We start from the raw sequence: 23,073 nt of genomic DNA, 5'->3' as shown, positions 1-23,073 counted from the left end.
TATTTCATGAAGGATATGGTGAAACATATACAAAATGCACACAAGTCAAAGATCAATAGGCAAAGTCAAAAATTCTCCAAGCACAACTTGAGTTATCATACCTATGAAAAACTAGAGAAAATTATGAATCTAACAAAAAAACTCCCACTAAATTTGGACTTAAAATGGATTTTATATGATTTTTGTAAGTTTGTTAAATTATTGAAATAATTATTTAAATGGAATTAAGAAATGAATTAAGTCTATGGCATTTTTGTAATTTTTGCGTCCAGGCCTAAAACGCACAGCAGCACATTAATGCGCTGTCACATGGTGATTGGACGAATTAGGAGGGAAACACGATTTCGAATTCGCCAGGCAGTGAGACGGATTGAAACGCGGAAAATTTCCAGAAATTTGGCTGTTCATCGCGTGTTCTTATTCATCCATTTCCAAAATCGGTTTCGCTCAAATCTCAACCAAAATGCACAAATCTTATATGGATAGAAAGGTCTAAACATGTACATTCCAGATATGCAAACGAAATTGTCCAGAAATTCATGTACAGCAAGAATCGAACGAAATAAGTTTGCTCATCAAAGTTTCAAATCCAGATTTCTCTCACCTCACTCAATCAATTCACAAACTAAACACATCATGATGTTCTACATTCAAAGACCTTTTAAACGCATATCATAATTTACACAATAATGAGTTTCGAATTTTGCACCTTATGATGGAGCAGTGATGAATTTGGATGTTTCTTCAAGCCAAAACCAAAAACAGATGCACATCAAGGTATAGGAAGGTGAATGGAGCAAGATCCTTGGCTCGAGGTTGCTTCAAGTGGAGGAAATCTCAAAACTCCATTGTTGAGCTCATGATGAACAGTTGCGATTCTTCAATCTTTTGACCACAATTCCTCAAAACAGATGGAGATGAAGGTTCATAGAGCACGAATCAAAAGGAATTTTGCAATTTGGTTGAGATTTGATGAAGATTGGATCCAAAAAGTTTGATGAAGATTGAAGAGTTTTTGTGGATTTGGAGGGAAAGTTAGTTACAGCTCTTGAGAATTGTGATTATGATTAACATTCTGTTATGATTAATCATTTATACCAATGCTAATCCAATTTACTAATCTCAATTAGCAAAAATGAAATGAAATTAGCTTAATTGCACTTTAAATGAAAGTTCCAAAATGGCCTTGCCAAATTTTGCAATATGACAGCTCATGACAGTTGGGACAAGCTTCAATTTGCATTTGGAGTGTGTTGCAAAAATCCTCATCTCAAAATTCCATGTATTTCTCAAATTGGACCATTTTGCCCTTGGATTTTAATTGTTGCACTTGAAAATTGACCTTTTGCATTGACCATTTTTGATGAATTTTGATTATGCACCATGAAAGCACATGTGAAATGGGGTTTGCTCATAAAAAGATCACTCATTTTGGACATTCCATGTGAAAGTTATGCCACTTTGATTATAGGCATTTTTGGAAAATGAATGGACCATAACTTGCCAACCATACATGGGAATTTCAAATTCTTGGACTTTTTGGAAAGGTGAGACCAAGATCTACAACTTTCATGTTGAACAAATTTTCATTTGAAGCTTTTTTGGACACGTAATTTTGTGATGAAAAACTTTCCATTTTTGGAAACTTCCATTACAAGTCACTTTCCATTTTTGGCAATTTTTGTCCTGACTTTATTTTCTTCATTCTTGAGCTTTGACATGTCAAATGAAACTTGTTTCAACATGAATGAAGTGTATCCCACTCTCTCCCATCTCCAAATCCATAAAATCAAGCACAGTTGACCACAGTTGACTTTTCAACTGATAGATGAATCTGGCAATGCACTGATCAATCTGAGCCCCAATCCTCTGATGAAATGGCTCAATGATGAAACCCTAGCCTCCATAAGCTCAATACAATCATGAAATGATCCCCATATCCACTGTAGACCCCATCTCCATGCCATGCCCTGATTGGCCCAATGCAACTGATTAGGGTTGACCAATGGTCAAAACCCTAATCTCAAAGTATCTGATCAATCTCTTGAATCCTCTGGATGATAACAAGACCATGATGATGATGATGTACCATAGCAACCAAGACAAAGACCAATCTCCTTGAGAAATCATGAACCCCTAATTGGTACCACACATCCTCAGATGATTAATGATCAAGTCCATAAACCCTCAGGCTTGAATATCAACCTCTTATCTTCTGACCCAGACTTAGGAGGATGAATTGCTTGTTGTGGCCATATGATATGCAATATGCCATGCCTAATAACCTACAAAATGCAATGCAATATGTTAGCTATTCCCAAGAGAGGAGGGCAAATTTTGAGGTGTTACAATTATATCTGAAAAATGTATCTGAATCTTGAATGTAATTGATAAAGATCCGTCTGAATGAATCTTTATTTTGACTGTATCAGGAAGATAAATAACCTGAAAAAAAAGTTAGCCTCATGCCATGTTATGATGCATGAGATGTTTTATGCTCTTGAAAATACATGTGAACATTGCATGCATGTATATGCTGTGAAATGATGCATGAATGAATTATGCGTCTGAAAATTTTGTCATGGGAAAATAAATCCCGATATTCTGGTTGGAGATATTTGTATTGATGACTCTTTCTTAGCTGGGGATATTCGATTTCTGTCTGATGGTAGAAATATTCAACAGAACCTGACTGGGGATAAAAGAGATGACCAATCTGTCTAGTAGTGCTAATTTCTTCTGGGAATAACTGGTTTTGCTGGGGAACAGGATTTGCAACCGGATTTGTTGGAAAGCATGGTTAGACCTTATCCTTGATCCTAAAGTCTTTTAGTAATTGCTATTTCTATTTTATGCATGTATTTTCGGTAAACATTAATCATATTCAAGTGCATATATTAATTCGAATTAAATCAATGGACGTTTATGCAAACAAAACGGAGAAAGTAAAACAAAAGTATCTTTTTGGAAATAAAATTGTATTGATTTTGAAAGAGGGTCTATAAACAGGCAATTTTAATACAAGGAGACGAAAGTCCTAGTAAGAGGAAATTGTCAAGAAAGCAAAAGAAAAAAACAGCTATGAGAAAAAGTCCTATTGATTTAAATTCTGCTACTGCTATTATGTCTTCAAGCATCTCATCCCTTGCTGTCGGACAGAGGTGATTGGCTTGCTCAGTCCCTTTGGCTTTGGTGAGGCTGATCGAGAATGGGACATAGTCATACGCTTTAAATCCCTAATTTTTGCCTGGACCGCCTTTTCAGGTTTTCAGTCCACCAGGATACCCTTTTTTGCCCAAGCCACCTTTTCAGGTTTTCGACTTGCCGGGTGTACATTTTTATATGTTTATCCCTAATTTTTGCCCGAACCCTTTTGGTTCGCCGGGATGCCCTTACTTTTGCCTAGATATGTCGACCTAGCGGGTCTCTTTTATGCGTAGTATTTTTTAACTATGTCCGCGTTCACGGGATGCGGGAAATCTTCGCCATCCATTGTAGCAAGCATCATGGCTCCCCCAGAGAATACCTTCTTAACTACAAATGGCCCTTCGTATGTGGGAGTCCATTTGCCTCTAGGATCACCTTGTGGTAGAATGATACGCTTTATCACCAAGTCGCCAATTTGATACACCTGTCTCTTGACTTTTTTATTAAATGCCTGGGTCATGCGCTTCTAATATATCTGCCCATGACAAACAGCCGCAAGTCTCTTTTCATCAATCAAATTTATCTGATCGAGTCGAGTCTGAATCCATTCATCTTCATCTAAGCCTGCATCTTTCATAATTCTTAGAGAGGGAATCTGAACTTCCACTGGTAAAACGGCTTCCATTCCGTAGACTAAAGAGAAAGGAGTTGCCCCTGTCGAAGTGCGTACTGAAGTGAGATAACCATGAAGAGCAAATGGTAACATCTCATGCCAGTCTTTGTATGTTACTGTCATCTTTTGTATAATCTTCTTAATATTCTTATTAGCAGCTTCTACGGCGCCATTCATCTTTGGCCGGTACGGAGAAGAGTTATGGTGTTTTATTTTGAACTGCGTGCAGAGTTCAGTAATCATCTTGTTGTTCAAATTAGTACCATTATCAGTGATAACTCTTTCAGGGATGCCATACCGACAAATAAGACTATTCTTGATGAATCGTGCCACCACATTCTTGGTGACATAAGCAAATGAGACTGCCTCTACCCACTTCGTAAAGTAATCAATAGCAACAAGAATGAAACGATGTCCATTAGAAGCAGTAGGTTTAATCTCTCCAATCATATCAATGCCCCACATTGCAAAGGGCCAAGGGGTTGTCAACACGTTCAATGGAGCAGGAGGTACATGTACTTTGTCCGCATAGACCTGGCACTTGTGACAAGTTCTGGAGTGATGGTGGCAATCAACTTCCATGGTAGACCAATAATACCCTGATCTTAGAATCTTCTTGGCCATCGTATGTCCACTAGAATGAGTCCCAAAAATACCGTCATGCATGTCTTCCATAATCTTTTCTGCTTCCTTTTTATCCACACAGCGAAGCAAAGTCGAATCATGATTACATTTGTATAATACTCCATTACTCAAAAAGAATTTAGCGGAGAACTTCCTCAGAATTTTTCTGTCATTGATGGATGCCCCTTCAGGGTATTCCTGAGTTTCTAAATATCTTTTTACTTCGTGGAACCAAGGTTTCTCTTCTACTTCATCAGCATTAAGTTCATAACAATATGCTGGTTCATCTAATCGTTCAATGGTGATCATGGGAGCTTCATTGTCCCATCCGACTCTGAACATAGATGACATGGTAGCCAATGCGTCTGCCAACTGATTCTCTTCTCGTGGAATATGTTCGAATGTAATCTCTTCAAAGTATGGGATTAATGTCAACACCCGCTCTCGATAAGGGATGAGATTCGGATGTTTAGTGTCCCATTCTCCTTTGATCTGACTGATTACTAAGGCTGAGTCTCCGTACACACTCAAAAACTTGATTCTCAGGTCTATAGCAGCTCTGAGTCCCAAAATACATGCTTCATACTCAGCCATATTATTGGTACAATCAAAACATAGTCTAGCAGTGAAAGGCGTATGGCAACCCTTGGGAGAAATAATTACAACACCAACACCATTGCCCAATGCATTAGAAGATCCATCAAAAACCATAGTCCATCGGGATCCCAGTTCGGGTCCTTCATCCGGTCCAGGTTCTTCATAATCAGTAACAAGCATAACATCCTCATCAGGGAACTCAAAATTCATAGATTGGTAATCATCAACTGCTTGATGAGCCAAATGATCAGCTAACACACTTCCTTTGATTGCTTTCTGGGTAGTATACTGGATATCATACTCTGTTAAAATCATCTGCCATCTTGCTATTCTTCCGGAGAGAGCAGGTTTCTCAAATATATATTTGATAAGATCCATCTTAGAAATCAATAAAGTGGTATGATTCAACATATACTGTCTTAGTCGGCGAGCAGCCCAAGCCAAAGCACAACAAGTTTTCTCAAGCAGTGAGTATCTTGTTTCACAGTCGGTAAACTTTTTGCTAAGGTAGTATATTGCATGCTCTTTTCGACCAGACTCGTCATGTTGCCCTAGCACACACCCCATTGAATTTTCTAACACGGTCATATACATGATTAGAGGTCTTCCTTCAACTGGTGGCATCAGAATTGGAGGTTCTTGGAGATACTTCTTGATTTTGTCAAAAGCTTCTTGACATTCGTCATTCCATATTATCTCTTGATTTTTCCTCAGTAATTTGAAGATGGGTTTGCAAGTAGCAGTCAAATGGGAGATAAATCGGGCAATGTAATTCAAGCGTCCCAAGAAACCTCTTACTTCTTTATCTGTACGGGGAACTGGCATTTCTTGAATAGCTCTCACATTAGCCGGGTCAACCTCAATTCCTTTACCACTGACAATAAAGCCCAAGAGTTTACCGGATCTTACTCCAAAGGTGCATTTGTTCGGGTTCAATCTCAACTTGTATTTCTTCAACCTCTCAAACAGTTTGTATAAATGATCGAGATGTTCTTCTTCAGTATGAGATCTGGCTATCATGTCATCCACATATACCTCTATTTCATGATGGATCATATCATGGAACAAAACCACCATAGCACGCTGGTATGTTGCCCCTGCATTCTTTAAACCGAATGGCATTACTTTGTAACAGAAAGTGCCCCATTGCGTCACAAACGTAGTTTTCTCCATGTCTTCAGGTGCCATCTTAATCTGGTTATAACCTGAGAATCCATCCATGAATGAGAATACCTTGTGTTGAGCGGTGTTATCTACCAGAACATCAATGTGCGGAAGTGGAAAGTCATCTTTGGGACTTGCTTTATTCAAATCTCTGTAATCTACACACATTCGCACCTTACCATCCTTCTTTGGCACTAGTACCACATTAGAAACCCATTGAGGATAAGAAGTAACAGCTAGAAAACCTGCATCAAATTGTTTCATAACCCCGGCTTTGATTTTCTCAGACATTTCAGGACGCATGCGATGAACCTTTTGCTTAACAGGATGACAATCTTCCTTCATCGACAAACGATGTACTACTATATCAGTGTCCAGTCCTGGCATGTCTTCATAAGACCAAGCAAAAATCTCTACATAGTCACGTAACATCTGAATCAATCTCTCTTTGACACTGCTTTCCAAGCCTGCTCCTATTTTGACTTTTTTCTTGTCTACTTCAGTACCCAGGTTTACAATTTCAATTGATTCCTCATGCGCCTGAATAGTCTTTTCTTCTTGCAGTAACAGTCTGGCAAGCTCTCCAGGTACTTCGCAATCTTCCTCACTTCCATCCTCGGCTTGGTAGATCGGATTTTCAAAGCCATAATTAACAGTAGCAGAATTATTATCCACAGGATCCAGAGTGGATATGGATCTGCAATCGATTATGTGAGTGTGTGTAAGAAATCATAGCTTATTTGAAAGATGACAGGAAAGATAAAGAGCGCAATATTTGAATGCAAAAAGGTCCATTGATTTATTGAATGTGAATATGCTTATGAAAATGACAAAACCCTTGAAAAATTAGCTACTGTGCCCCGGGTATAGACACAATGCTTTAAAAAAATTACAAAATTTGAAACACTAAAATAGCAATAACAATTACTCCTGACTAAAAGAAATCGGGATAGTGTCTTCAGCCTTCCAATTATTGAGTCCGTCACCCATTGTTGGGAAAAGCCAGCTATCCAAGTCGCAATCGCTATCAGCATCTTCTACAGCATTAACAGTCTTGTCATGATTAGGCAGAGGAGCAGTGATGACATTAGGAGTCTCCGGAGGATCAAAATCAATCTCTCCAGAGTCGATCATATCCTGAATCTTATTCTTCAACAACCAACAATCGTTTGTATCATGCCCGGGGCTATCAGAGTGATATGCACACTTGGCATTGGGATTATAACGAGGAGAAGTAGTGTTGGGATTTGCAGGAGGATCTCTGAGGGTAATTAAATTTGCCTTTAGCATACCCTGCAGTGCTTGTGCTAAAGTCATATTGATCTTGGTAAACTGCCTTCTTGGCCTGTCTTGTCTGTGTTGGAAGTTTTGAGATGGCGGTGCTGCAATCGTAACTGCTCCAACAGTATGGTCACGATTTTTCTTGTTATGATGTTATGATGTTATGATGTTATGATGTGTAACAAGTCACACCGCAATTATTCCTAGGTTTTAAGGCTTGCATGAGTTCCATAGGTAAATACCCTACCCACTGAAGTTTGGTTGGTTCAACCTGTCTTAGAATAGTAACCGGGTTCTAGAAGGATCTCAAATCATTGACCTTTCCTTAAGTCCACTTCAGTGCAACACCAAGCGGTTGACGAAAATTTCCCTAAAGTCCAATCTTAAAGAGTGTACTATCGAGTATCAACCAACCCCAGTCGGAACCGAAGTCAGTTATCTCACTACTTTCTAATGGCTAGGATGAGTCAATTAGGGTTCTAAAGGTCTGGTTAATGCTTTGATGACACCACGTAGACGCCAAATTTTTCCTCAAGTAAACATGAGGAACATCAGGACATCCAAAGTCTCACATTAACCGTAGCCATCATTTTAACCATTCCAGTATACGCCGGACAGTCGCGATGATCTCTTGCTACTTACCTAAGGTACACTAGATCCGGGTGTAGGATCTTTCACTCAAGCATAGAATACCCAAACAATCCCTTAAAAGTAAATCAGACAAAGAAACAATTCGAAAACATAAGTGATCTTATCTTTAAGGTAACCTCTCTTTTTAAGACTCCCCAGCAGAGTCGCCAGTTCTGTGATACGGTGAATTGACTTTGTGTTTTTGCTTTGAAAAGCAATGTTGCGGATAGCAAGAGTCGCCACCGACTTTTCTTTTATCCAATAAGGAAAGGCGGAAAAGAACAGGAAAGACCTTGATTAGATTTTGAGTTCGGGAGGTACATTATACAAAGGGAAGGTGTTAGCACCCTTTGTATCCATGGTTATCCACGGGCTCTTAATTGCTTAACTCACCTATGTTTTCCTTGTTTGAGAAAGTGTTTGAGAAATATGGTGTGTTTAGAAAATATTTTGAAAGGAGAGTTTAACTTTGTAATGATTCTTGTACGAATGTATACAAAGTGTTCATCTCGTTTGATTTTGAAAGATGTTTAGAAAAATATAACTCGGCGATGATTCTGGTACGAATGTATACCAAGTGGTGATTTTCTAAAAGATGTTTTGAAAAGTGTGAGGTGTAAAAAGTATTTTAAGCTGTGAGCAAGCATTTAAGAGTTATACCTAACCAAGGTCTTTATAGGTATTTCCTATCCTTATGAGGGTAAAACTGTCCTTACTATTGAGAAGTAGTCTTATCCTTTGGATGTAAAGGGACATCGTGGGGTCGTCGATTGGTCGTTGAAGGCAACATTTGTAAGGATACCTTAGCATTCGAAGGGACGATCATCATTAAATGGTAGGCTACAACGAAGGGTCATCGAGGGACAAAGTCATATATTCGAAGGCAACGTTCGAGGGACTATGATTTATCTGTTTAGGGATGATGATGATTTAATCGAAAGGGTCTTTGCTAAGGGTATCCCCACATTCGCGGGACATGACCGTAATATCGTAAGGCAACAAAAGAGGGATAAGATCACGTATTCGAAGGCAATGTAATTAGCCAAGTAACCAGAATAAATCTCCACGATGATATCCCACAAATAAAGTGGAATGCCAAGCTATCTCTTCAAGAGTCATGGGAGCCCTTACAAAAACTCAGCAAACATGTTAGAATAACAGGATGGGGTGCAATCAAGAGTTGCACCGAACAAAAGAATCATAGCAATAATAGTGTCAGGCAAACAACGTGCAAATGCAATAGAAAACATGTCAAACAAGTACAGAACAGGTCAGAATGCAAACAGAAAAAATTAATTACTGTCATGTTCGCTACTGCCTCGCCTAGCGAGGGCCTGGCGAACCCTCGCTACAGGTTCGCTTAGCGAGGTGCTAGCGAACGGCTGCGGGTTCTGGGTTCTTCTTTGATAACAGTACGATTTCAGAAACCCCAAATCCTACGGCATCCATTACAGAAATTACGTGATCGAATATTCGAAATATTGTTTTACACATTTATGCACATCTAAACCCACATGCAAAACCTAACGATATTCGCCCTTCCAAATTCAACCATAATGCCTCATACATTTAGAAATTTCAAATTGGGAGCATAGAGTAGTGGGAATAGGGCAAACCTGATTGGAGGGATCGAACGAGATTGAGTTGCGCCGTTGGGTTTGCAGAGCAATCTTAGGGTTTATGCCTGATAGGGTTGGTGAAGGTAACCCTTGTGCCGATGAGTTCTCTTCAGTGTATATGGAGGCTGCTCTGAATTAGCTTCTAGGGTTTTCTCCGTTGTTTTTCTGATCTCCTTTTCAAATGAAGTTCTGGAATTTATAGCTGATTATTTTGTGTCTTGGTGGGCTCAGAGTGGAGGCAATTCAGGCCCAAAATATTCTGGTATATCCGTAGACTCGCTAAGCGAGTGAAGTAGCAAAGGGTTCGCTAGGCGAGCCCTCAGCGAGGCTCTAGCGAACACTCTCAGACTTGGATAAAAGCATAGCTAGTACTTACTCGCTAGGTGAGCAGCTAGCGAGCAGGTAGCGAGCATTCCAGTAGCAAAACCAACAAGGTTCGCTGGAGCGAAGGAGGAAGCGTGGGCTTCGCCTAACGAAGGTTTGGCTCGCCTAGCGAGCATGCCAGTTCAGGTCATCTTCTGGATTTGGTGGCCTGTGCGCTGGATCTTTGTTCCTTTGAGATTAATGTCTTGAAAAATGACTAGACCCCATTTGAATCTGTTGAAAGTATCATACAAATTAACAGGCAAATTTTGGGGTATGACAGCGGGGTTAATTTTGGTCCCTTAATTTTGAAAAAGCTCATTTTCATCCCTTAACTGTATTAAATCCATCATGTTTATCCTTTACAAACAAAACACAATAACATTGTTAAACGTGTTACATTTTGCCTTCATCTTCTTCACTCGTGGACGACATCTTCTTCATGTGAATTAGGGTCATCTTCTCCACCCGACACCATCTTCACTCTGAATCTATTTTGAAGAAGTGAGTTACAATTGTCTTTATCTTCTTTCTGTAATCTATGAATAATGACTCATAAAAGTTTTGCTCCGTCGCAAAAGGGGCCTGGGTACGGTGGAGAAGTGAGTTACAGTTTCAAATTTGGGTTTAATTCTTCTTCTTCGAAAAATCAATGGAGACCTAACTGTTGGTGCGGTGATTTTGCTGTACTCAGAAGGACAAAAACAATCAAAAAATTTGGGAAGCAATTTTGGGGATGTTCACATTATAAGGTATGATCTATCTTGTTATGTTTGCAATTTCGATTTTACACAGTGGGTAATGTTGTATGTAACCCGTGTAGGGGAATACAAGTAATATATGTGATTATTTTGATTGGTTTTGTGCTGAAGTGAAAGATGATAGAGACATGTTTATCAAGAATAAAAAAAGAGAGGTTGGAAATCTTAGCAAAAGAGAATGAAGATCAACATAAAAAATTGCTTAAATTTGAAGGATTAATTGAAGAACTTGAGGGGGCTCTCAATAACACAATGAAGTGGAAGACATTTTGGAGAAATTCATTTTTTGTTGCTTTAAGTGTATTAATCTACAATTTGTTAATGTAATTGTACAATGAAATGGAATTGAATTATTCTATGGGATGAATGAATTGTATTTCTACAATATTATTTTATGAGATCAATGAAATGGAATTGTGCGATGTTGTTTATCACCTGGTATAGTTACTGGTTTAATTTGTCTATCAACCTGATATAACCTAACTAGTATAATTTGTAACTTAACTGGTTATAATTTGCACTATAACCTAACTGGACAAATTGGTATGTTTAGCGGTTATAATTTGTATATTTGCCCACAACAGAATATTGGCAAAATATGTTTTTCATTGCACCATAATAGAATTCTCATATAAGGGTTACAAAACATAGTACCAAAACATACCTAAAACATAATGCCTAAACACAGTACCAAAATAAGTGACATTACAGACTTAAGACAACACATTGTACCAAAACATAGTACCAAAATATGTGACATTACATACGAAAATATGACCTAAACATCATAACATAAATATCTATTTTTTGTTCTTGCTTGCTTGAAATGAAATAAGCCTAGTTATAGGGTCTGCCACATTCCTTGATGCAGATAACCTAGTTGTAGGGCATGGTGATCCCACACTTCTTGTTTGCCTCCTAATGCTTAACTTCTTGATTGGAGTCCTGGAACCACTTTCTTTAGCCTTTTTGTGAGCTTGAGTCTGAGCCTGAGATTGTTGTGTTTAAGCCTGAGACTAAGTTGGTTGTGTTTGAGCCTAAGATTGATGTGTCTGAGACTGAGCTGGTTATGTCTGAGATTGAGCTTACGTTCCTTGAGCCTGAGACTGAGTTAGTTGTGTCTGAGATTGAGCTTGAGTTCCCTGAGCCTAAGACTGAGTTAGTTGTGTCTGAGATTGAGCTTGAGTTCCCTGAGCCTGAGACTGAGTTAGTTGTGTCTGAGATTGAGCTTGAGTTCCCTGAGCCTGAGACTGAGTTGGTGGATACTTGCAAGTAAGCTTGTTATGACCAGTTTTTTTGCACTTACTGCATTTAATATGTAGTCCAGTCCTTCTCAGTTTGCGACCAGAGCCATCAATTTCACCTTGCTCCAAATTCCTTTTCTTTTTTGGCCTTCATGGCATTTTTCTAAAAACTAGTGGTTGCACATCATTATAGATTGTCCTTTCCTAAAGGTTGAAGTCATTAACAGGGTAGATGACATGGATGTATACCTCTTGATATTTTTCCTTTTTTTACATATCTGATATGTAACTCAATACCTTGAAATTTCCGCTTTTCATGGAATAAATTGCATGCACACATGGAAATGTTGTCAGCTGCCATTTCCTACATGTATAACTCCGATCTTGCAAGTTGACCCTGAACTTATCTCCAGCATTTTCAAGGTGCCTAACCTCAAAGATATGCTCAACATACATTCTGGAAAACAAGAGCTAATCTCAGCAAACATTACATTATGAGTATACAGAACATATCATTATGAGTATAAATAACATAACATTATGAGTATACCTTACAATCCACATGTTGGTGTAGTCACTAATCCTTGCAATCCTAATAACCAAAACATTACATTATGAGTATACAGAAATAAGCAGTTTATAAAGTACCAAAACATAGCAGTTTATAAAGTACCTCTTCATAATGTTGGGCAAGATGTCATCATCAGTAAGGTTTGCAAATCTCATTCTATTTTTTGCCCACCTTTCCGTTATGTATGTTTTGATCTCTTCTAGCATTCTCACTATAGGCTTAGCTCTTGCTTCAATAATAACACTACTGAAGACCTCTGACATGTTGTTCAACACGCTATCACACTTAGAGGTTTTATTGATTTGCGATTTTCTCCAAAACCTAGGAGGTGTTTTCATCATGTGCTTGAACGCTTCCTCATTAACATCTCTCATTTCTCTCATTTCCCTTTCCTAAGATTGTGAATATGTTGACTTAGTAGCTTTCCATATAATCTCTTTCAACTTCTTTCCAGGAAATCTCTTCCTAAAATTGTTGTACAAATGGCGTACGTAAAACCTCCGTTCCACACCGGATAAAAGCTCATCCATAGCTGGCAAAAGACCCTAACAAATAAATACAAGAGATTCATTATCGCAAATTCAAAACATTATAATCATGCACAAAATAAATACAAGATATTAATTATCACAAATTCAATACCTTCTATTGGTCTGATATGAAGGTATATGTACAACATTGGCTTCTACCTTCAAGATCCTCAATCAATAGTTCTAGAAACCATGTCCAACTGTCCTTTGTTTCACCTTCAACATCTTTAAAGGCTATTGGCATCATTTGGTCGTCTGGATCTCTTCCTATGGCTGCTAATATTTGACCTCCACACATGCCCTTCAAAAAACAACCATCAAGCCCAATTATAGGTCTACATAATTTGAAACTCTCTTTGCAAGCTGCATAACAAATGTAGATCCTTTGAAAGTGAGGCCTATTGTCACTTACATTGTTTGGAACAAGTTGAACATTAATCTTGACAGTTGAACTAGGATTTGTTTTAAGGATCTCACGTGCATAGTCATAAATTCTTGTATACTGTTCTAGAAATAAGCCATCAACCAATCCTCTTGCTACACGCATATCCCTAACAACCTTAGTCTTGTTTACATCAACATTCCATTTCCTTTGGGATTTTTCCTTGATGTCCTTGATTTTCAGATTTGGATTCTCTTTCAAAGAGTTTTGAATTCTTTTACTTAACAACTTTGTAGCCACAGGCTTCACATTATATGATCTAAATACAATTATGCTTATCCACCAATTTCCTCAATTGCCAAGAATCTTCATATGGTAACTTCCCACAGTATGCATTCCAATCACACCCTTCTTTACATATCACTCTTACCCTTTATTTATCATTTTTAGAGAACCTCAAATCCCTTCCTGTTTGGACTGCATATGAAGTAATTGCCTCCTTAAAATCATTCTTTGTTGCAAAATAGGTTCATAATTCCCATTTGTAGTCTGACATGTTTTGGGGCATTTTGAAGACATTACACTTCTTCCTATGACAATTACTTTCATCATCAATTTTACACCCACTCTCCAATTCCTCACTAGCACCTTCACATTCCTCACTATGTTTTTTGCCTTTACCTTCTGCCTCTTTGTCATAACCCAATAGAAGTGTGATGTCCTCTTCCACTAAACCATCACTGTCTTCATCTGAGTCTTGAAAGGAAACACTAAGGCACTGTCATACTGGAAACTCACATCATCACTATCACTTATATCCTTAGCCCCATTAACATCAACATTATTATCTCCTACCTCATTGTCACTCATATCCTCAGCCCCGTTAACATCAACATTAATATCTCTTACCTCACCCTCACTCATATCCTCAGCCCCATTAACATCAACATTTGTGCCTCCAACCACAGCCTTATTCAAGTCACTTATACCATCTGATTTACCATTGAGAACTTCTTCAACTAGTTTTCCAATGACATCTTCAGTTTCATCAACATTAACTACAACCTTAGCTATGTTTTCAATTTCATCCTCTATAGGTCCATCATAATAATCAGGTTGAGAAACTGAATGTTGCAAATACATATGAACACTCTTATGTATCTTACATAAATCAACTATCTCTTGGGAACCTTTATCATCACTAAAAGTAAACAAATCAACTGTTGGGTTCTTGTATATTACTGTTCCAGATTCTTCATATCCCAGTTCTTTAACAATCCCTAACACCTCAAAATAACTCCACTTATCAACATCACACTTCACCTAACAACTGAACCCCCATAACTTGACTCATTATCACCTTCGGAGAAAAAAAGATGGTGTGTAACTACATGCATATATTCATCCATAATATACCTAAAAATTACAATATTTTGAATCAGGAACACAAAACTCTAAAATGCAAACCCAGATGAACCCTAAAGTAGATTTGGACGAAGATTAAAAAGAATTAAAAGAACATTACCAGTATTCTCTTCAGAAATCCATTTTCTTCGTGCTTTCTTCGTTCTTCAACGGTTCATCGTTCTACAGAGTGAGGTTTGAGAGAACTTCAGAGAAATGTGAGAAAGATGAGAAATCTGGGTGTGAGAGAACTTCAGAGAAATGTGAGAAAGATGAGAAATCTGGGTTTGAGAGAACTTCAGAGAAAAGTGAGGATAAACGTGAACGAAAAAGGCTATTTTTCCTTTTCTGTATTACATTGTCAGGTCATCATAAACTAATACACTTGTATGTCACCTTTGCATCTCAATTGACTTTGACTAGCGTTTTGTACGGTAAGGATAAACGTGAACCACTTTGAATAATCGAGGGATCAAAATATTTTTTTTTAAATTAAGGGACCAAAATGAACCCTACACAAAAGATAAGGGACAAAAAAGGGTATTAAGCCTAAAAATAACCATTTTTTTCAAAATAGTTTCTAAAATGACTATTTTTTTTAAAAAAAATTAACCATATTTCAAAAAAATAATCTAAAATGACTATTTAAAAAAAATTAACCATATTTCAACAAAAAAAAATCGCTGGCAAGAGGTGTAGCCAGACCCATTGCACATGCATATAACTTTTGTACACAGGGGACAACATGTATGGCGCATGCATATAGGTCGCGCCACATAGACGCATGGATGCATCCTCTAGGAGCATGCGCCACAAACAGTATATAACAAGACAACACAGTAGCCACATGCAGTGGCTACTGTGTACAAAAGTTATATGCATGCATCATATGCAGTGGCTACTGTGTATAAAAATTGTATGCATGTGCCAATGACAATGGCTATTGTATACAAAAGTTGTATGCATGCGCCAATGGATCTGACTACACCTCTTGTCAGCGAATTTTTTTTGTTGAAAAAAGGGTTAAGTTTTTTTTAAATATGGTTATTTTAGAATTTATTTTGAAAAATATGATTATTTACAAAAAAAATCCAAAACTCTCCCTTAAAATATTTAAATAATATCAATCAAAGAAGAGTGAGATTGTAATTAAAAAGAAATTAACATATGGGTATAGAAATAATAACAATAATTATTTAAAATTATTTAGTGGGAAAATTGTTGAATAATAGTGAGATTAGAATTTAAAAAATGTAACTAAAGCATTTATAAGATGAATATTCCATTTCTTTGTTTTAATTTCAATTCAAACATATTTTATCTTTATAATTTGGCTTATACACTTTTGGTTTCCTAGTTTGAGAATTTTAAATAATTGGTCCCCCTATTACAAAATTTAATTTTGTTGAACTTTGAATTTTTATGGTCCTCTCCAATCATTTAGGGCTTCAAGCCCATTTTGTTACAACATATGTTAAATTTTTAAAAGTCAACTTTCATCCTAATCCACTTATGCAGTAAATGATGTATGAAGCTTTATAAACATTCAACGTGAATAAATCGATGTGGGACTTTAGTGACAAACAAAATCCACTAGCATTACTAATAAAAACCGTTATGCATTTAATCTGACTAATAGTTACTCCATGATTAGAACAGTGTTGATACAAGGAAGAACATCACCAGTCATATTAAGCATTCCACCTGTAAGTATAATCGCTAGTTCCAATGAGGTATTGGAAGAGATATACAAAACAACGTAGATAAAGCAAATTAAGTAAATGATTCGTAGAATAAAATCTACATTTTCATATGCGGTTATTGTTGAAACTTCCAATACCTAGGCATTATTATTACAATCCAGACAAAAACATAGTAGATAAGTATAAAGATGGAATCAGGGTGCATATGAAATCAGGAAGAATTAGTAGATACATTGTCTTAGCCAGATAGTGGGAATTGTCATCTTTCTGCGAGAAATTCATGGCAAGCAATTGAATAACTTCTCAAAACTGTTGAATTGTAATTCCTTGTGTCAAAGTAGGTAGTGCTCGACAGAAATAAGAATACGTTGAAACATGGTATGTGCGTCGAGTTGTATTAGATGTCGAAGCAGGTTGCTTGACACATGATTTCTACTTAGACAAAAATAGGTATTTTGGACCTTTGTGATTTTTGGGCTTTAACTTAGGGAGCAAGTTAGCTCAATTATAAATAGTGGGAGTAACCCCTATTTTGATAACAATTTTGTAATCACTTGCAGTTGTAAAATTAACGAGATTTTCCACAGGCTGTGGGCGGAGAGAGACTCTGCATAAATCATCTTCTTCCCCAATTTCTGTTAAACCCTAATCTTTTTTCTTATTCAATTCTTTTTTCTTATTTTGATCATCATTCTGCAGCGCTACAATCTTGCAACCAAGGTTGGTTGATTCACTCGAGTGAAGCGTAAAGAACAAGTGGAAATTCGATCGATTGATTGAATCTTGTTCATCAAGATTGACTCGAAATTACTCAAAGTTTTGAGTTTAATTCCAACATCTGGTATCAGAGCACTGACTGAGCGAATCTTGGAAGTATAACATGATGAATCATCCGAACGAGCATTTTTCAGCGAGTCTCCCAATTCTGAAGAATTAGATTTATGAGAGTTGGTGCAAGCAGATAAATATTGTCTTTTGCTATCAAGATCTTCGGGATCTTGTGAAAGAGGGAGTGACACCGCTTGCAAAAAACGCGACAGATGAAGAAAAAGCTGCACAAAGAATTAAAGAAAGATTATAAAGCTCTTTTTATAATCCATCAATGTGTTGATTCTGATATTTATGAAAAGGTTAGTGATGTTAAATTAGCGAAAAAAGCATGAGAAATTCTTGAAAAATCGTTTGGAGGCGGAGAAAGGGTGAAAGAGGTGAGGTACAAACTCACAAAAGAATGTATGAATTGCTTCAGATGGAAGACAATGAAAGCATAACTAATTTTTTCACTAGAGTTATAAACCTCGTGAATCAAATAAAGGTATGTGGAGAAGTGTTGACATCAAGATGAGTTGTTTCAAAGATCTTGAGGTTATTGGCTCCAAAATTCGACCACGTGGTAGTAGCCATAGAAGATTCAAAAGATTTGCCAACATTGACAAAGGAAGAGCCTCAAGGGACGCTTGAATCTCATGAACAAAGAATGACTAAAAGAGTTGCAGGCAAGTTGAGGAGTGATGTGGCTTTTCAGGCGCAATCAACAAGAGAAAAGAAAGGCAAAGGTAAGTGGATCGACAATAAAGATAGAGGAGGCTACAACAATTTGACTAGTCGAAATCAACAAGAAGGGGGTTGATCGAACCAGAGAAGACCCTCATGCCAAAGCAACCAAGAGGTGATGGTGCAGGTAGAGGAAGAGGTGGTGATCTAAAACCTGACAAAAATCACACTCAGTGTTTCAATTGTCAAAAGTATGACCACTACTCAAGTGATTGTTCTGAAAAACAGAAGAATCAGGAAACTGATGCAAAGTTTGCAAAGCATGGAGAAGAAGAGATGTTGTTGATGGTCACAATAAGAGATGAAGAAAAACTCCAGAACCAATGGTACTTAGACTCAGGATGCTCATGACACATTACTGGTAGGAAAGATTGATTTGTCAACACGAAACCCTCAATAAAGAATATGATAAAATTTGCAAATGAGGAAAGATGATGATGTTTTGATTATGAGGAAAGATGAAAAAATATCAGTAATTTGATCCTAAACTAATATTTTAAAATGTATGACAGTTGTATTTGTGATTGCACTTTATTATTTTCATAACACTCGAAATAATTACATCTACAATTAATACTTTTTTATAAAAAAATTTATCAATGCGCACATTTGATATAAAAAAAATCAAGTGATAATTTTTTTTAAGGACCATCATGTTAAAAAAAACAGAAAAGATAATTTTACCAAAAAAATTATAATTAAATGCACTAAATTTTTTTTATTTGATCCTTATCCAATCTCTAATCTTAAATGTAGAATCTTTTTGTGATTGTTGTTGGTTTGTTTTATAAACTTTTTTTTAAAACTTTAATGATATTAATTATTATGTTACCTTTTGTAAAGTTTTTGTAAAATATAAGATCGAAGGAGTAAGAGAAGATGATATTGTAGTAAAATATACTTCTCTCTTTTATTTAATGTTTTAAAAATTCTACAAATTAAAATTAGTTTTGTTTAGAATTTTAGAAATTTTAAACATTAAAATAATTTTTAGTTGAGTTATGAATTTTTTTAAAATTAAAATTAATTTCAAAGATAAGCATATAAATAAATATTCTTCATAAATATATTTCACTCAAAACAACTCATACATACCAGTATTAGATTTACAAAATAATTAAAATATATAATTTATTTATTTAATAGTAATTTTAGCAATAATGGTATAGAAACGACATTAGCTATGGTAAGTTGTAACATAACATTGTAAGTAATATAAATACAGGCTTAAAAATTATGGACAGAAAACAAAAAACTAAAACAAAAAAGAAAAGAAATAGATTTTGGTTTGAAATTAACTTTCAAAACAGAAAACAAAAAATTCACAACCACACTGAACATGGTGATTCTCTTTTTTGTGTTTTAAAGTTTTCACAAACCAAAACCAATTTCTGTTTTGTCAAAAAAGAAAAAACTATATGAGTTTTCCCTTCATCATCAGCAGTCCACCTATAAAATCTTGTGAAATTCACAATGTATGAAGGAAATCCCAATATTTGTTCAGCATGTGATCATTTGGCACAACTTCATCCCACTTTCCAGTACAAAATATAGCATAAGCATCCGCCGCATACCTGATTCAAAAAACGCATTTGACATGTTATTCAAACCTCGATCGTAACGATACAATCCACACATGATAAAAGAGAACATACTTGCCAACACTATGCAGTTCAGTTACATGGGTCCAACTCTCAGACAAGTACTCGCAAGAAAGGCGTTGCAGCATTGCCGACCTTTTTCCTTGAAGACCTAATGTCTTTATTACCTCTTGTATCTCCTCTCTTGATACTCGCATACAAGACTCTGCGTCCGGACATAACTTGAAAAACTCGTCTAAAACTTTTTTTGTCTGCATTTTGCAAAATAAGATTATCTCGTCTTAAAATCGGATATACACAAAAGCAGAAAAGTTATTAGCACGCCGAAGAAAATATGTTTTAACGAAAGTAAAAATTTCACACTTGAAGTGTGATCATCGAGACGTTGACATTCCCTCCAATAACATCAGCAGCATCACATCACATGAACATTGGACTAATTTGATAGGAAAACATCACTGTATAAACGAAATTAAGTCATCAACAAGCTTCTAAAAGAAGCAACAGATCAGCAAAAAACTATTAATCGAGTACATTGGACTAATCGTGCGATACATTTGTGTGAGTACATTGGAGAGATTTAAGAAGAGAAGGGAAGTGCATAACCGACACGAAAGGTTTACATTACTTTCAACGTTAATAGAAGCAACAGTTCAGAACAAAATTATTAATCATAATTCCCTAAGCAAGGCCCTAAGATGATAAGTTTCAAATATGACATTATAGCAATGCTTTCTAAGGGAACAATAAACAGTTTAGAAAGCCAAATCAACAAACAATAGCAGTTAAGCCTTCTAAAGCAAATTGGAAAACAGAACGATACAACAGCAAAACATCGGCATAAAGCACACGGTATGCAATAAATGAAAACATAAAGGAATGTACCTGTGCACCAGCAGTTCGGTTTAATAGCATACAGATAACTAACACTCTCCATGGATCATGGAAATGATCCTCTTGAATGAGATTCCAATGAGAACGCGGAGGCAGCCAATTGTTTTCCGCAGTTTTTCTTTTGTAAGCTTCCTTATATCTCTCAGCCTTAAGAAAAGGTTGAGTTTTCTTACCGCGACTTTTGGATTTCGTTTTAGGAGGAAGAAGAGACGAACCTTCTTCAACTTTAGGCCCCTCTTGAAAAGACTTGGATAAATCTCCAAGTAACGATTCAAACTTAACTTTAGCCTCTTTAACTATAGCTCTATATTCAGAATCACGCTCTTCTGAATTTTCAGATTCACTCTTCTTAACACGCTTTCTTAGAATCGACACACTCCTACCATGGTATACATATTGATTTAAAAAATCCCTAATATCCTTCATACAATTTTCTTCAATTTTATACCCTTCTCTAGAGGAGTCAGAGACCTTTTGAAGTAACAAACTACCCTTAATTATAATCTCTTCAACTTTAGCTAAATATTCATAGATCTTTGCCAAACAAGAAGAATCTTCGCCTTTCAAATTTCCATTTAATCCAGTTCCTTCACATTTCCTCTTCTTAAAACACTCTCTGAAACCTGTCACACTCTTCTTCGTACAATTGTTCTTAACCTTTCTAGAAGGACAAGGAGACACTCTCTTTTGATAATTCACTTTAGATTCTTCAACTTCCTCCAACACATTCCTAGAAGGACAAGAATTGTCCACTGCAGAATCTTCAACTTTCAGAAAATACTTCGACACCTTCCTTGAAGGACAAGAATCGCCCACTTTAGACTCTTCAACTTCCCGAAAATGTTTCAACACCTTCCTAGAACGACATGAATCACCCACTTTAGACTCTCCAACTTCGTGAAAACGTTTCGACACCTTCCTAGGACGACAATAATTGTCCGCTTTAGAATCTTCAACTTTCACAAAATACTTCGACACCTTCCTTGAACGACAAGAATCACCACCCACTTTAGACTCTCCAACTTCCCGAAAATGTTTCAACACCTTCCTAGACCGACAAGAACCACCCGCTTTAGACTCTTCAACTTCCCGTAAATGTTTCGCCACCTTCCTAGAACGACAAGCATCGTCCACTTTAGAATCTCCAACATTCATAAAATACTTTGACACCTTCCTTGATGGACAAGACTCACCCGCTTTAGACTCTCCAACTTCCCGAAAACATTTCAAAACCTTACTAGACCGACAAGCATCGTCCACTTTAGACTCTTCATCATCCCGAAAATGTTTCAACACCTTCCTAGAAGCACAAGAATAGTCCGCTTTAGACTCTCCAACTTCCCGAGAATGTTTCAACACCTTCCTAGAACGACAAGAATCACCACCCACTTTAGACTCTCCAACTTTGCGAAAATGTTTCGACACCTTCCTATAACTGCAAGAATCGTCTGCTTTAGACTCTTCAACTTTCGGAAAACACTTGGACACCTTCCTTGAAGAACAAGAATCATAAAAATTGTTCCTTTTACTTTCCTTATATGGAAAATAAGGAGATAAAAACACCCTCTTTGGATTCTCCACTTCACTATTTCCCTTATATGCAAATTCAATGAAGGGATTATCCACATTCTTGTAACACTTATTTTCCATTCACCACAAAATACTTTCTTTAACTCAACCCAATATACAAAAAAAAAAAAACTAAGTATCATCAAATTCTCAAGTTACAGAACAAAATAAAATAAATAAATTACCAAAAAAAAGAGAGAGATTGGATTATACCTTGTCAACAACAAGTTCTTAAACCTAAATATCATAAAAATTTCAAGTTACAAAAACGGAAAGATTACTAAAAACAAAAACAAGTAAAGAGATGTTGGGTTTTTTTACCTTGACAACAATAAATTCTTGATTTTTATCGATCTCTTGATTCGCAGGTAGATGTAGTAACTGTGAAAAGGAAACAAAAAATTGAGAGATGGTTAGGGTTTAATGCATATGGAAATTAAGGTGGAATCCCCAAACGGTGAAAAGCTTAGATATTATAATCACAAGAAGATGCGTTTAATTGTTTTTTTTTAATTAGATAAATTATCCTTGCAATAAGAAAATTATAATTTTGTAATTCAACAAATGAGTATGTTTTAAAATATACTTAATATTAATTTTTGTCAAAAATAAAAAATTGTTAAAAATATGAGAATTTGTATAAATTTGATAAATATTTTAAATATAATTAATATGATTTTCTTAATTATAAAATGCTCAATAAATTTAAATAATTCACTATAATCTTTGTCTGTGTTAGCATTGATATGCATAGTCGGAAGC

General features: G+C 36.3%; 1 protein-coding gene across 4 annotated transcripts; it reads right to left on the bottom strand.

Annotated features, from left to right (window-relative positions):
* Positions 1–19,361: 19,361 nt before the first annotated feature.
* LOC127126273 (uncharacterized) lies at positions 19,362–22,799 on the bottom strand. 4 transcript variants are annotated; one of them, XM_051055180.1, is made up of 5 exons: positions 22,633–22,798; positions 22,525–22,548; positions 20,734–22,443; positions 19,903–20,099; positions 19,362–19,821 (listed from the first exon to the last, which is right to left on the bottom strand). In XM_051055180.1, exons 3-5 carry the CDS (start codon positions 22,390–22,392, stop codon positions 19,716–19,718), a joined length of 1,962 nt encoding a protein of 653 aa, XP_050911137.1. In that variant the 5' UTR covers positions 22,393–22,443; positions 22,525–22,548; positions 22,633–22,798; the 3' UTR covers positions 19,362–19,715. The 4 variants fall into 4 exon arrangements, with proteins under 4 accessions (XP_050911137.1, XP_050911130.1, XP_050911143.1 ...); XM_051055173.1 differs by having other exon boundaries at positions 20,734–22,409; XM_051055186.1 differs by having other exon boundaries at positions 19,907–20,099; positions 20,734–22,548; positions 22,633–22,799.
* Between the last annotated feature and the right edge of the window lie 274 nt (positions 22,800–23,073).

The sequence above is a fragment of the Lathyrus oleraceus genome, chromosome 1 (assembly GCF_024323335.1).
Source record: "Lathyrus oleraceus cultivar Zhongwan6 chromosome 1, CAAS_Psat_ZW6_1.0, whole genome shotgun sequence".
NCBI lineage: Eukaryota > Viridiplantae > Streptophyta > Magnoliopsida > Fabales > Fabaceae > Lathyrus > Lathyrus oleraceus.
The sequence above is the reverse complement of the archived record's forward strand: the minus strand, read 5'-3'. Positions and strand labels throughout refer to the sequence as shown.

Coding starts and splice junctions, on each gene's coding strand:
- LOC127126273 (XM_051055180.1), bottom strand. CDS start 22,392: ATGGAAAATAAGTGTTACAAGAATGTGGATAATCCCTTCATTGAATTT. Junction 20,100..20,733: donor ACCGAACTGCTGGTGCACAG/GTACATTCCTTT, acceptor TGCAAAATGCAG/ACAAAAAAAGTTTTAGACGA. Junction 19,822..19,902: donor GAACTGCATAGTGTTGGCAA/GTATGTTCTCTT, acceptor TTTTTGAATCAG/GTATGCGGCGGATGCTTATG.